Raw genomic sequence first — 14185 nt, 5'->3', positions numbered from 1 at the left:
CCCCCTGGACTCGCCTCCCTAGGGTTGTTCTCCCAAGGGAGGAGGCCTCGGGAAGACCCAGGACTGTTTGGAGGGATTATATCTCCAACCTGGCCTGGGATCGGGTGGGGAGGGTCCCCAGTTCGGAGCTGGTTAATGTTGCTCAGAAATCTGGTTTGATGGTCCCCATCGCTGGACCTTTAGCCCCCACTGATCCGACACGGATAAGCGGACGAAGATGGATGGATGGATGGATGGATGGATTACTAAATCGAAGACTTACCATCTCCAGTCGGTTGGATGACTCTCTCTAACCCACGTGACTGATAAAATTCCTTTATTCTTTTGTCTTCACCTGTTGAATGAATGTGCATATTAGTCAAACATGACAGATATTGTGATAATACTTATTACCAAATATGCTAAAAACATGTAGTATTCAGTGTTTAAAACTGTCAATATTCAATAAGGGTGGGAATCTCTTGGCACCTCACGATTCGATTCCGAGGCTAACAATTTGATTCTAAATCGATTATCGATGAAACAATTTTTTTAATGTACATTTCCATGCATGTTTTTTAAAAATATACATATAAACAAACAGCTGATAGGAGTTTGTAACCATGGACATAACTGTTTAACATAACTGTTAAATACATTTTATTGCCTTATTTAGAACTGCACTACCACACTTATTATTGCTTTTATTAACGAAATGCACTACCTTAACTTTATTGCTTTTATTGCTCCTTTATTGCTTTTTGCTATTCATTTTTTGTATGATACTGTATTTATTGTATGACATTTAGTGTGGACGGCAAATTAAGAATTTCATTGTGCAGGGAAACATGCTTTCTGTCTGTGCATATGACAATAAACTCTTTGAATTGAACAAATCTGAGTTTGCTACTAAGTTTGCTAATCACTTCCTAGACAAAGCAGCTAGACAAAGCTTAGATTTTGACATATGTCACACACGTTTTAATGAGATGTTTTGTCTACTGAGGTTTTTATTTTGTAGTCATTCCATGCTTTAGCCTTAAACATTGCTTGTGAAAGTCACCTTCTCTCACAGTAATCTTCCATGTTGGAGGCTCAGTCATGTTTAAAGGTGGACAATTGGATTCTCAGAACATGAAGGTGTCAGATGTAATGTGATAAAGTAGATGAACAGGCTATATGTGTTTTGCCTAATTATTTTAAATATTTTCAAAATAAAAAATTATTTTAGATGTCACATTTTTGTGTTTTTTTCTGCACTCTAAATATTGACCCTCATGTGTTTTTAATTTGTACTTGTCTGAAGACTAATTTAAACTGCAATTCCACATTTAAAAAAAAAAAAAAATGCAAAAAAAAATATTGCTCTATTAGTTGTTGTATTCTATTTTAAATGTTTTCTCTTAAATTATTTTAATTTCAAAAAAAACCCTCATGGAACTTAAAAACAACATGTTCGTAATATCACTGTGTGTTTGAACTTATTTGAGTCCTGCATCACTCGTTTTGAGGTTGAGTAAAGGCTGTGTTTCATGGATTTTGATGTTGCACATTGGACAATATTTGCTCGTTTGCAGGTATTTCACAATACAACTTTTACAGACTGTAAACCAGAAAGAAAGAGAGACATTTAATTTTCCCTCTGATGACTTCATCCAGTGTAAACATGTTTCTTTCTTTTAGTAACACAATCATTTTATCTATATAAACAATGTGCAAACACTCTGTATTATTAACCCGCACAAAGGTGATGTCGGCAAGAGAATGAGCATCAAACTGCACCGAGCATTCAGCACTACATAGCTACTTGATTGCAAACTCCAATCCCCAAATATAGAACATTACTGAACTCCATCAGAATCTGCTTACAGTTGGGGTAAATAACTGGACGTTAGGTTGTAGTCCTGTAACGTAATCTGCTAAATGATGACCAGCCAAGACAGCTGACCCTGACCTTTGACCTCCGTGTGTGTGAGGAAGGCAGTAAAAACGTTAAGAAATGAGAAATGTTCTTACCAGGAGGGCCAATGAATATACAAACTAAAACAAAGCTAATTTTCGACAGACAAGTGGGTTCAAATTTGTGTTTTGGACTGATGGGGCCAGTTCACGCTAACGTCACATTATTACAAGCAAATTCAACGCTACTAACAAGACAAGTTTAATTGCCATAAAACGTGCAGTGTTCCCGTTAAACACAAACCAACTTCATTATTCAATAGGAGAGAACCCGCGGAGTGCAGCGGCCTTACCGTCCCAGTTCACACGCATATCGCTCGAACTACAAGTAAACTTCAAGTCGAGCCGGTGAATACAGCTGAATATGTCGCCTAAAATTAGCGAAATAACAGTTACTTCATAATATTTCGGCACGCTGCTCCACTGTTGAGGCAGAACGACACGGGTGGACTCCCACTGTTCACGCATGCTCAAACGGGGCTCCGTTCACAGCGCTTCAGCGTTGCTCCCCGTCTCTCTCCATCAGCGCCGCGGAGACGACAACGCTCTCCCGTTAATGCGCGTGTTCAACTCGTCTCTGCCGCAGTTTTGACTCCCCGCACGTTTCTACCCCAGTGCAAACAAGCTCGAATAACATGCCCACTCACCTCGTTTCTTAGCGGGTCCAGTTTGTAGACGGACTGGAGCTGATTTCGTAGCCGCATCGCTATTGCCATTGGACCTTGCTCCGCCATCTTTGGGAATTGTGCTTACTTCCGGGTAAACCGGACGTGGCATTTTCTGCAAGCGGGAGGCGGGTAAATTGTGTTTAACTCTCTATGGTAAAATCATAGATGGGTCAAATATAAACGACGAAACATTTTTTATTTTAAATATAGGCATATAGTCACGCTCAAAGTATGCAGGCCTACACATTTCCTTGAGTGTATTTCCTAAAAAGAAACACAAAATTCTGCACTTTCTACATTCAAAAGAGAAGTGGGGTGGGGTGTCCTACTATAAAAGGACAGGAAAAAGTAATTTATATGTTACAATATAGCCTATTAAAAGTTTTAGATTGGTTATCCCCTCCTTTTCAAGTTCTTTTTAAACCCTCAACAACTTCTGACTTTTAATTTGAGCCAATCCTATCTTTCCTATTAATATAGGCAAGAACACAACACTCTACAATGTACCAAATAGTACTGTTATTAATTAAAAACTGATTACTGCTTTGAAGAGGTAAAAAAAGAAGTCCTTAAATATATAACAATTCATTTTCCAGAGAGAAGAAGCAGAACAGCTGTAGGATTAGCTGTGTTCACCTACTTGTTAGTCTCTCCTCTTGGCAATAGAGGGCACTGCAGGCACACACTTCAGTCGATCGTTTGCGGCTTTAGGCATCTGCTGATATTTATGTTGCATCAAGTAAAGCAATGTCATTCATGTACTCAGGGGTTTAATGTAGGCTATAATTGTTGAAAAGAAAATGTCATTAAAACTTTGGAATTCTACTACCAACCTCTTGTTCAGTGGGCCTTTGAGTCTTTACACAGTATGTGCACGCACCTCCTCCATGTCTTAGCCTAAACCATTGTGGACTGTGGCATTATATTGCTAATTAATTTTCTTTTTTTCCATTACCAATCCAAACCTACTCATGGGTCATGTAGGCTGCACAGTTGTATACCATACTGTATTGACATGTTAGAAGCCTGCTAATAAGATACACCTGTGTAGGCTATTTGGCACTGGCCCAGATTTTAATTATGTTGGCAATGATGTTGTACCACCGCTGGTGTTCAAACCACATATCATTGGGAAAAGAGTGCTAAGATAGTACCATACCTGAAGGTGTTCTAAGATAAAAGGTAAAGTGTGGGAAAAACATTGTTCTACCACAATCCTCAACAACACTCTGAACACTGAACTCAGAACACGGTTGGTCTTGTAACCAAATCCTCTGACATCTTAAGACCTACAGTACTCAGGCATCATGGAGGGTGGCCTACTGCACGCAATCCCAAGTCTGGTAAGTAATGTCAGACACTGTAATTTGGATCTCATTAATATCTATTCAGCAATGTACGTATAGTTTCAAAAGATAAATCAAAAGGTGCTAAAACCAAAATCTTCAGTAAGATATTGAAACAACAACCGCAAAACCACATAACAAGAAAAAAGAAGGCGTAAATATACACATGTATTTGACTTTCTTAAAAAGTGTGCTCATATTTAACAAAATGCACATTAAGGATTAATATCAGCTAAATTATGTTGAAATGTATTTGTTTCATAAATAAAACAATAATGCTAAACTGAGTTTAATTGGCTTTACGTATCTAATCTCTGCAGCAGTAACCTTTTCAAGAAGAGCTAGTGACTGAAGTGTTTGAACCCCCCCCATACTGTTTGGGAGTTGAATGAGTACTTCTCTCCCATCCACGAACAACAACCACAGAGGGGCTCTTGAGAAAAGAATTAAACCATTGGCTCAGTGGCCAGCAGTATAGGCCTGTGGTTGTCCTGGGCAGCTCTCAGACCTATGTTTAAATATGTGTGAATATGAAGTAGGGTGTTGAAATGAAATAATGTGTGCTCTGCAAGCATTACCCTAGATAATTATGTGGCTTATGTGGGACAATATTTAAATCAACAGTTTGTATTGTGTGTTGTACTGTATTTTTGGTTTTTATTCAGCGGTGAGATGTCTTGTGCTTTTGTCGCCTTCATATGAGGTTTTTACTCAGACGTGGTCTAGAACCAGTTTATTTTCCCCCAAATTACTTACAATTATTCAATCATGGGAAGAATAAAAAGTAAAACTTTGTGGAAAAATTCATTTTGAAATGGGGAAGAAAATGTATTCTTGGTTGTGTCTGAGTTGCATCTGAATTAGCTTCTACCCTGTTTCAACAGGGCGTCGTATTGGTATTATATGTGGAGGTCTCCCTGATCCCTCCCAGAGGGCTTCCAACCTGTGGACCACCCAAAAGCTGCCCTCCTAAACAAAGACTCGCCCTTCATTCATTCTTTTGTAATTTCCCAGTGTAACGGAATGACTGACAAGTTTGTCTTATTCCAACCACCTCAGTGAGTCTGTAGCAGCCAAAATGGCTATGTGAAAGCCATTTATTGAGACTGTTAAATCTGGCATGAATGCTTTGTGTATGGGTGTCTATCATTGATAATTAAGTATCAGAACTTTAACCACTGCCTTACAACACTGCCTTTAACTATGCTTTATATGAGTATGTGCAATACAGCATTCTACAAATGATCATTCATTCTTGAAAATGTTCCCTTTTACATTCATCCTTTTGTGAGAGAAAACTTGTAACCCCTTGGGATTTGTTTTCTTCAGATGAAAAGACAAGCACTTGCCAATAAAGTCCAAATCAGATTCAGTCAATCTAAATTGGAAAAAAGAAAAGGCACAAGCAATATATTTTCATTCTTGGCAGCCTTTTTTAGTTTGAAGAGCCGTTGTGATCAGTCTCGCTTCACCGAGCCTTAATAGTCAGGCCTTGTGTCCCCTGCTATCTGCCATTTCCTCTTGCCATGTAACGTCTTATCTGCTGGGCTTGCGAGGTCACTGCTTATCTGATTGACAGGGATTTGACTCCACGCAATATCCAAATAACCTGAGGGCCTGGAGGCGCAGGAGGATCACAGCATGGCAAAATCCAACGGTCAGGAGAGAGTGAGTGAAGAGGTAAAAGAGCCGACTAGAATGGAGAGGATCGAGACGAATCCAAGCCTTTCATTTGTTGTCATTACTTCATGTCAAAATCATGGACAATAGAACCCATTTTTTCTTGGAGAGTCTGCAAATCTGCCAGTTATTTCTCCTGTCCTTCAACGTTTATTGGAAATGATTAGTTTATCTGATGGATCAAACACCTGCCAGGACTACAAAGACAGCGCTATTATGAAGAATTTGAGGATTATTGAGGATATTTTTCATTGAGAAATGACAAACCTCTTCTCTGTGTCTGTCCTTGGGTTGGACGTTAACTATTGCTCTGTGAACAAAAAAATCTGTGTTATGAAATCATGCATGAGGAAACTCCTTTAAACCACAAGGGTCTGAATCAACAGAAAACTCAGTGAGCTGATAGAGACCCCATTTACCTCTGTCCTGGACATCCTGTGCCAAAACAACTACACAACCACCCTGCTACTAGAATCTACGGTCCGCCATGCCAAAAAGGAGGCCACCATCCCTCTCTCTTGCGCTCCCTCTCTCTCTCTCTCTCTCTCTCTCTCTCTCTCTCTCTCTCTCTCTCTCTCTCTCTCTCCCTCCCTCTCTCAGAGCAATCAGAGCATGCAGGGGTGGACTGCAGCTTTTGTCTCTTTTGCGCCAGCAATTGGCCGCCAAGTGGCAAGCTAATGACGAGAGCCCTCTTGGAATGACTCCAGAGCAGTACAGCTTGCGCTTCTTGATGGGCAAGGGCATAATGAATGATGTAGGGCAAGCCCTTAGGCCTCCCCCTGGCACAAAACCCTAAATCCCAATATAACAATCTGAATGACATCAAATGCAGGATAAAATACACACACAGGAATTTGTCTCGGTGATAACATGATGCCAGCAATTACTGACAGAGTCGCATAATTGCATAGCATGCACTATGTATATATAATGTATAAAGGGGTCAAATACAGAGTAAAAGAACAAAATACACAAGATAGTTATTGTGTGTGTGTGTGTGTGTGTGTGTGTGTGTGTGTGTGTGTGTGTGTGTGTGTCAGATCTAGCTATCCTGCTTGTTGGAATCTATGAAACTTTAGCGATATCAGGACTTTGACATCAGCAGTTGTTGCACGGATCTTTTGCACTGGAGTAAACATGCAAATAATGAAAACAGTTCATGCTCACAGAGATCTGGCACTTGCTTCAACAATTACTCTTTTTGTGTTGTTGTAATAGAACCTCTTGCAAATGAAATGCATTTCATTTTACTCTTAAAATAGAGTTGTAATGTTCACATTTCCCTGCCGGTTGGAGTAAGGATGTCTAGAAAACTGTAGTCCTCAGTTTAGATAAGCTAGAGGCCAAATAATGAATGACATGATTGGAAGATGCTGAGATAAGACGAGTTTGCCAGCAAGAACAAGTTGGCCTGCCTGTGTCAAAGAAAAGAAAGCTCCGTATTAAATCTTGTTAATGTGGCACAATAGAGCTTTGTCTGTCATCTATTGAATTTTCATTAATCACGTGCGTGTGTGCAGCTTAGTGGAGATCTGGGTATCTGTGTGCTCATGCCTGTGTGACTCGTGTGCGTCATGTGCACACAAATGCACACACAAGATGCAGTGATCCATGATAACTTTCAAGTGTCTCAGTTATTTTAGGATTATCTGAGGACTTTTCTCCACAAGGGGCATGAAACATGAGCCTTTTATTGTAAAACAATAGGAAAACATTTTAGGATGATGGTCTGTGGAATTGTTAAGTGAAGTGAAGGCCGAGCCAGTGAGCAAGACACAGAACTGTTTCAGTTATACATCCCTGAATTTTCTCAACCTCCCAAAAATATGGTGGTGTAGACTCTCTCTCTTTCTCTCTATCGCATGCACGCAAACACACACACACACACACACACACACACACACACACACACACACACACACACACACACACACACACACAGTCATACTAAGATAAGGTGATTTGTTACGTATGCTCATAATCCACCTACGCATAACAAAAAGCAAATCATGTTATTTATGGATCAGGGTATGTTGCATAACAGAGAATTTCAGTAGCTTTTGTAAAGATATAATTTACAATAAACCGCATAATTCTGATTATCATGATTTCTCATCTCTCACGTGATGTGACCAAAATGTTACAGGGCTTTCTGAGTCCATTCATGCAAGATTCCCAACTCAACCTGCCCACACTGATCTCTCTTTGAAATGTAAGACCCACAAAGAGGACAGGCACACTTGCTCGTCTTGTCATCTGCTGTATCTGCTCAGTGCAGGGAGGTGCACGCTCGCTTATCACACAGCCATCTTATCTTCATGGCCATTTAAGAGAATAAGGGTAAAGGGATAACAAACTCAGCAGAGAGGAAGCGTCGCCTAAATCCCAACGAAGGATGCAGGCTAGGCGAGTGCCACCGTTACAGGCTGTCTAGGCCAGGGTTAGACCGATATGTTGGTTTTTGTCAGAATTAAACTTGTAATAAATCTGACATTATTTGCCAGTTATAAAGTATGATGAATATTCCCTCTTGACAACAAGATAAACAAGTAATATAATTGCCTTGATTATTTAGTCATATGTTATTAACTGTTTCAAACGCCATGATACACATTCCACTCACTGGTGGTGGTGGAAACATATGGTGCGTTCTTTTTGTCTTGTAATCGCGACTAGTAGCTCGAGTGTGACGTCACATCCATGTCGAAAAACAAATAACCGCGGGTTGTTGCGTTCTTTTTGTCACACAATACTACGAGTCGGAGAAAAGATGGATTTTTGTAACATTTTTAGTAACATTTAGGATTCTATTCACCCAGCTATTGACATATTACACAAATATATTTCATAGTTTGATACATGAAAATTACGTTTTGATTAACGTTAACATTAGGCTACTGCTCTGCTTTCTGCTCAAGACTCAGCTTAAAGCCGTTGTTGTCATATAGCAACCGAGCGTCTCTAGCCAATTTCAGCTGCACAAACAATTTCAAGCTACAAAATAACTAATTAGGCGGTATTTAACTCCTAATAAGACTGTAGCAACATGCCTATAGGTAGCAGTATACAGTGCTATGTGTACGACTTCTTCATTTGGTTACAACAAAGACAAAAGTGCTTAAAATTGTAGAAAACCACAATATTTACTATGTGTGATGCACGACGTAGCCATCTTTGAAAGTGAACTTGGGGTCCTCTGAGTTCAGACGACTTGACGAGTCGTATATACAGTACGACCTCGGTGGCGTTCTTTTTGCAACTTCCGGTTCGTAACTCCGGAAAACGACTCGTAAATCGACTTCGGTGGACAAAAAGAACGCAACAATAGTTATGGACCAGCAAAAGGCAGTGAAAAAGAAGACTGGTCTCAGGTATCAAGGCTTCAGAATTTTAAAAGATACAGTAAAAGGCAGTTGAGATTGAACAGGAGATGAGGGGATGACATGCAACAAAGGTCCCCAGTTGGACTCGAACCGGTGGATATATTCAAACAAAAGACAATGCCATCTAGCTGCATCCACATGCCCAAGACCAAGACAATCTGTAAAAGGATATTGTTTCCCCCTAAGGTCACAATTTTATACCGGTATGCATTGAAAGCTGTATGCAAGTTCTGATGAGCATGTTGCTCTGCACAAGGTTGTCTTTTTTATGCTGTCTACACAAATATCGGTCTTCTTCAACTGTAACTCGGTCAACTGCTTAAAACACGGCTCTGTAATACCAGTTTGCAACATCCAGATAAATGTACATCAAAGCATTGTGGTGATCCAAGATGACTCTGAATATGCCGTGAGCCTATGTGTGTTTGTGTGTGTGTGTGTGTGTGTGTGTGTATTTGTGAGATAATGGCAATCCTTTGATGCCCAAGGGTGATTTGGTTCAAGCTTTCTGGCGCATTATTTCTTTTTTGGCCTTCTGTAAAGAGCTTTGATGAGGAACCAGAAGAGAAGGCCCTTATTGCCTGCACTTACTGTGTCAATAATGGAATTGTTTTGGAGACTTCACCCTCGTCTCATCTTCTTGCCTTCCAGCCTCACATGCAGGCAGTCTTTCATCTATCTTTGCTATCTTCTTTCGTAGCATGCAACTTCTGAGATCGGCCAGCCCACGTCGCCACCTCTTGGAGGAAGCAGAGCTACCGTATCTGCACAAGTCGCCTTGATGACGCTCAGCGCTCACTCTCAGTGACACACACAGGATGGGAGCTGATGTGTGTGTTACAACAGCGCTGCTTTGAGCCAAATGACACAATGACAATGCTAAAGTTAAGCAGGTATAATGTTTACCATGTATGTTCACAATCATAGTGTTGCGTGATAGCATGCTAACATTTGCCTAATAGCAAAAAAACGCAAAGTAGAGCTGAGGCTGATGGGACATTAATTTTGCAAGTATTTGCCAATAAACCCAAGTATTGGACAAAGAAAAATAATTTTGACCTGATGGTGCCACAAGTGAAAGTCAAGGAATCACTGAAGTAATTACAATTTATCCTGATGAGGACTTTAATGTTTTTTTTTTCATTCAACAACATCAAAGCAACAAAACATAAAGTGTAACCTGAGATAAAACCAATATTGAAGATACATGCGATTTTTCAATAATGGGTTTAAATGTCCACATTTAAAACCAGCTAAAATATGTCTTACCTTAGTTCTAGGACACCATAATGTGCACAAACCAGAGCCCAGTCATTAATTCCTACATACATTATTTGTCAGGCTCTGCTAAGAAAGCGGCTGCTTCCAGTAATTACAGGGAATCAAAGACTAAGTGGTGTAAGATCAAAGGAAGGCATTCTTCTGTAATCCTGGGGTGTTGCAAATCTTTTGTAATCTGGTTGCTGCGTTCCACCACTGTTTGACATCTATTTACTGTATAAAAAGGAACGGTGCCATCAATTATGGGCCTGCTAGTGCTGTTGTTTACTTTTGCCAAGCCCTGAGTGCGGAGGCCCGCTTTGTGAAATATAGATCTCCCCTCTCCCCTGTTTGCTCTCCACAGTCGAAGGTGTGCTCTCTTGCTTGCCCTTGGCTTTAGTTTGGGGGTTGTCTGGCTGCTTCCTGGTCTGTGATGTAGGCTGAGAGATTAAGAGGGATAGAGTTTTGGCGGCTCTCAGGTTTTGTATGTTTGTTCAGTGTTGAGATGTGGAAGCTGACATGTTCCTGTCTATCAACTGGCTGCAGTGGCCGCACGACCGGCTGCTCGATTTCCATCGGTGCAATGCACATGAAAAAGGAGCAGTCGATAATTGGGGTGTTAGCATTAAACTGTAATGTGTTTTTTGTGTAAAATTGGGATTTTTGCGCAATTTACTGAAATACTCAAATTCGATCATAATCTCTTTTTTCTTCTTCTCTTTTTATGCTTTCTAATCGAAAGAATCAGTTGTTTCAGCAAATGCTCACTAACGAGTTATCTTCATGTTCAGGTGATAAAGACCTTTTGTTCGTCGGGAGCATAGAAGGAAGTAGTGTGATGTTATAGTGCCAAAAAGTCCACTGAAATCACTTTTGTTTTAAACTGACAGTAAAGGGCTCCCTAACCTTGAAAAAGCAGCAATCTAAACCCCAATCATGATCTTTCCATAACCCTAACCAAGTGGTTTTCCTCCCTATATGCATTTGGGTTACCTGTGGTTAATTTGGACATGGATAACATGTTGTGCAGTCCACATGGATACAGTTTCACCAGTTACATTATCACTTAAGATGTGCCATTAAGTAAGAGTAGTTAACCAAATATGCAGTTTTTGTATAGAGTCAAAATGTCCAACTGGAATTTGTTCAACTTTTTTCTTTTTCTAACAGTTTGACTGTAACTAAGAAGTACAATACATCAGATGGTAAGCTAACCATTATGCTGTCCTTTCATAGAAGTCACAATTACCTTTTACCTTTGTGTCTTGTTGAAGTGTCTTAAAGCCTTGGGGGACTTGAATCTTTGTCACGTCATTCCCATCTCTTATCTGTCTCTGGGAGTTGAAATTCCATAAAAAACATCTTAAAAAGAACACATTGTCTTAAATGCAACCATATAATCACAACATCCTGTGTTCAGATCTAGTCTCTGATCCTTGTTGCATGTCATCTGTGTCTCTTTAAATGATCAAATAAACTCTTTCCTTTATTTGATATAAAACTGTGTTTGTCACGGAATGATACAGAGATCAAAAGACGCCAGATTTGAACCAAGCCTCTGACCTGGAGTCAGACTGAGCGTACCTATTGTCTGCTCGTATTCCTCCACTGTAAGGCTTGGCCACAGATGGTAATGGTGGAGGTTTGGCGAGGACAACCAGTCCAGTGCACACATTTCCCAACTAATGGAGAATTTGTCTTTAATTTTCCGATTGGTGGGTGGATCAAAGATATGATATGATTAAAGAAGAACAAACGCACGCTGATCCATGTTAAATGAGTGGACAAGGGATTCTTTCAGAAGCTTCCATTACGTTTTGTTTTATGTACTGAGGACTGGCTCACATTGAAACAAGTGAGATTATAGCAAAAAGTGTTTTTTTCAGTCGTTTTAGTCAGTTATTGAAATGTTTTCTTTCTATTTTTATATAAACATCATTGTATTCTGTTGTTAAAGGTCCCATGGCATGAAAACTTCACTGAAATGAATGAAAGCTCAGATGGGCCGATCTGGAATCTTCTCCTTATGAGGTCATAAGGAGCAAGGTTACCTCCTCTTTCTCTGCTTTGACCGCCCAGAGAATTTGGCCCACCCATGAGAGAGACATCATGGCTTTCAAACGAGCAAAGTGGCAGTTGGTCAAGGCCACACCCCCACCCTCCACCTTGCACTAAAGCTTTAAATTGTGTAATTTGAATATTTTTCAGGATCCCTAAAGATATTTAGTATTTCACAAGAGAAAAGCAGAAATAAGAGAAAAGTCAACATAGATAATGATCGACATATTCTTGTATAAGATAACTATTAAGAAACAGCATACACATAAATACTATTTTATGTTTCTGATTACATAATGGTCCTGGTTTGCCTCACTACGTAACCTGTCCTAACAACGTTATTTTATCAGTGAATATTGATATGCACTTTTCACATGTGAATCTGCTCCTCAGAAAGTGAGCAGAGCATCTTGTGATCCCACAAAATACTCACTTAAATGAAACTCACGCTACAGTTACTGTACTCATTTTTGTAGACATAGTTTCCAGTTAAATTTTGATGATGTCACGCATATAAGTCAAAGTTCCCTGGTTTCATGCCTTATGATAAAGCATTTATCTCTGATTTCTAGCATTGGGTAGTTGGTCGTATTCCAAATTACGAGTCTTCACAGACAACAAGAATGATACAATAACTCATCCTTTATCACTAAACTTAAATCATGTTACATTCCTGTTTAATAAGATCCATAATCAGCACTTCTGCTGCCAGAACTTTGATAAGACCAGCTAGTTCGCTGAGAACCGAGTAAATCTCCTCGACTCGGCGCTGAATCATCTGTAGGTGGTCTATTCATCTCAGCTCCTCACCAAGACTCATCTTCACTGGCATTTCTTCATCATGAATTCACTTGAGTCTGTGAAACACACAAACACACACATCCCACATATGTGGTGGTGCTGACCCAAGAAGACAAATCAGAAAAGCCTTGGGGCTCGGCCTGCCCGACCAAAGAGATGAGGTCATCCGACAGAACCAAATTTTCCCTCAAATTGCACCTCTGATCAGCGCGGTGTTTCCTGCAACAATTACACTGACCCCAAGTCCTCATTAGCAAATAGTGTGGAGGGGGAAAAAAAGACCACTTGGTTTGTAAAGAGCAGGATGTTTAGTTCAGAGAGAGTTTTTCTATCCCTTGTCTTTATCTCGCATCATGTCTTGAGGCTTCTTCTCAACATCCCCGTCTGATTAGTAAGTCTTGGGTTTTGCAACATGTGCTGGACGTCTGACGATGAGAGCGCTTACAGTAAGGTGGGGGTCATGGTGCCACATCCCTCACAAGAAGCCAGTTTGAGCTTTTGACAAACAGACTGATTCCAAAAAAAGATTTCTGCCATTTAAAAAAAACACACCCACCATTAGGAATCGATTTGCAGACATGAAAGTCAAACTTTTTTAAAGTAGTGCATTTAGGTTCTTAGCTATTTTGGGGTCTTAACTTCTAAGAGTTATACTTCTAATCGCCTACTGCATATTTCTTTCTTTCTTTCTTAGATTCCTTCAAAATTAGGGACTTGCTGAAATGTTACCTCATATTGCAATGAATCTCCAACTCTGAAAACATGCTACAAAAGCATCCAATTAGGAGGCTCGTATTTCTCCTTAACTTGGTGCGCACACACTCACACACAAAGACAAACACAAACACACACGCAGACTCTTTTAAAAGACAGTATGCACCTGGCATCTTGGAGGTCAGATACAGGACAACTACACCATTGTGTGTTTCTTATCTTTAAGCCGAGTTGGTGCAAACCTTCCTCTCCGCCACAGGATAAACTGTAATAACTTTGGTGATCCCTAAATTAAATAATAGCGCTATCATCATCTTAACGTTTCAATTTGATGCTG

The 14185-nt window shown here is 40.0% G+C and overlaps 1 protein-coding gene across 1 annotated transcript in view; it reads right to left on the bottom strand.

The window, feature by feature from the left end:
- pcgf1 (polycomb group ring finger 1) overlaps positions 1–2739 on the bottom strand; it is an 8075-nt gene extending 5336 nt beyond the window's left edge. The window contains exons 1-3 of the mRNA XM_028590191.1: positions 2549–2739; positions 1481–1582; positions 263–334 (exon numbers count right to left, since the gene is read on the bottom strand). Coding sequence (XP_028445992.1) covers positions 263–334; positions 1481–1582; positions 2549–2672 — 298 coding nt within the window. The 5' untranslated portion in view covers positions 2673–2739. The remainder of the gene's footprint in view (positions 1–262; positions 335–1480; positions 1583–2548) is intronic.
- Positions 2740–14185: the final 11446 nt, after the last annotated feature.

This window comes from Perca flavescens, chromosome 10 (genome assembly GCF_004354835.1).
Source record: "Perca flavescens isolate YP-PL-M2 chromosome 10, PFLA_1.0, whole genome shotgun sequence".
In the NCBI taxonomy this organism is placed as follows: Eukaryota; Metazoa; Chordata; class Actinopteri; order Perciformes; family Percidae; genus Perca; species Perca flavescens.
The sequence above is the reverse complement of the archived record's forward strand: the minus strand, read 5'-3'. Positions and strand labels throughout refer to the sequence as shown.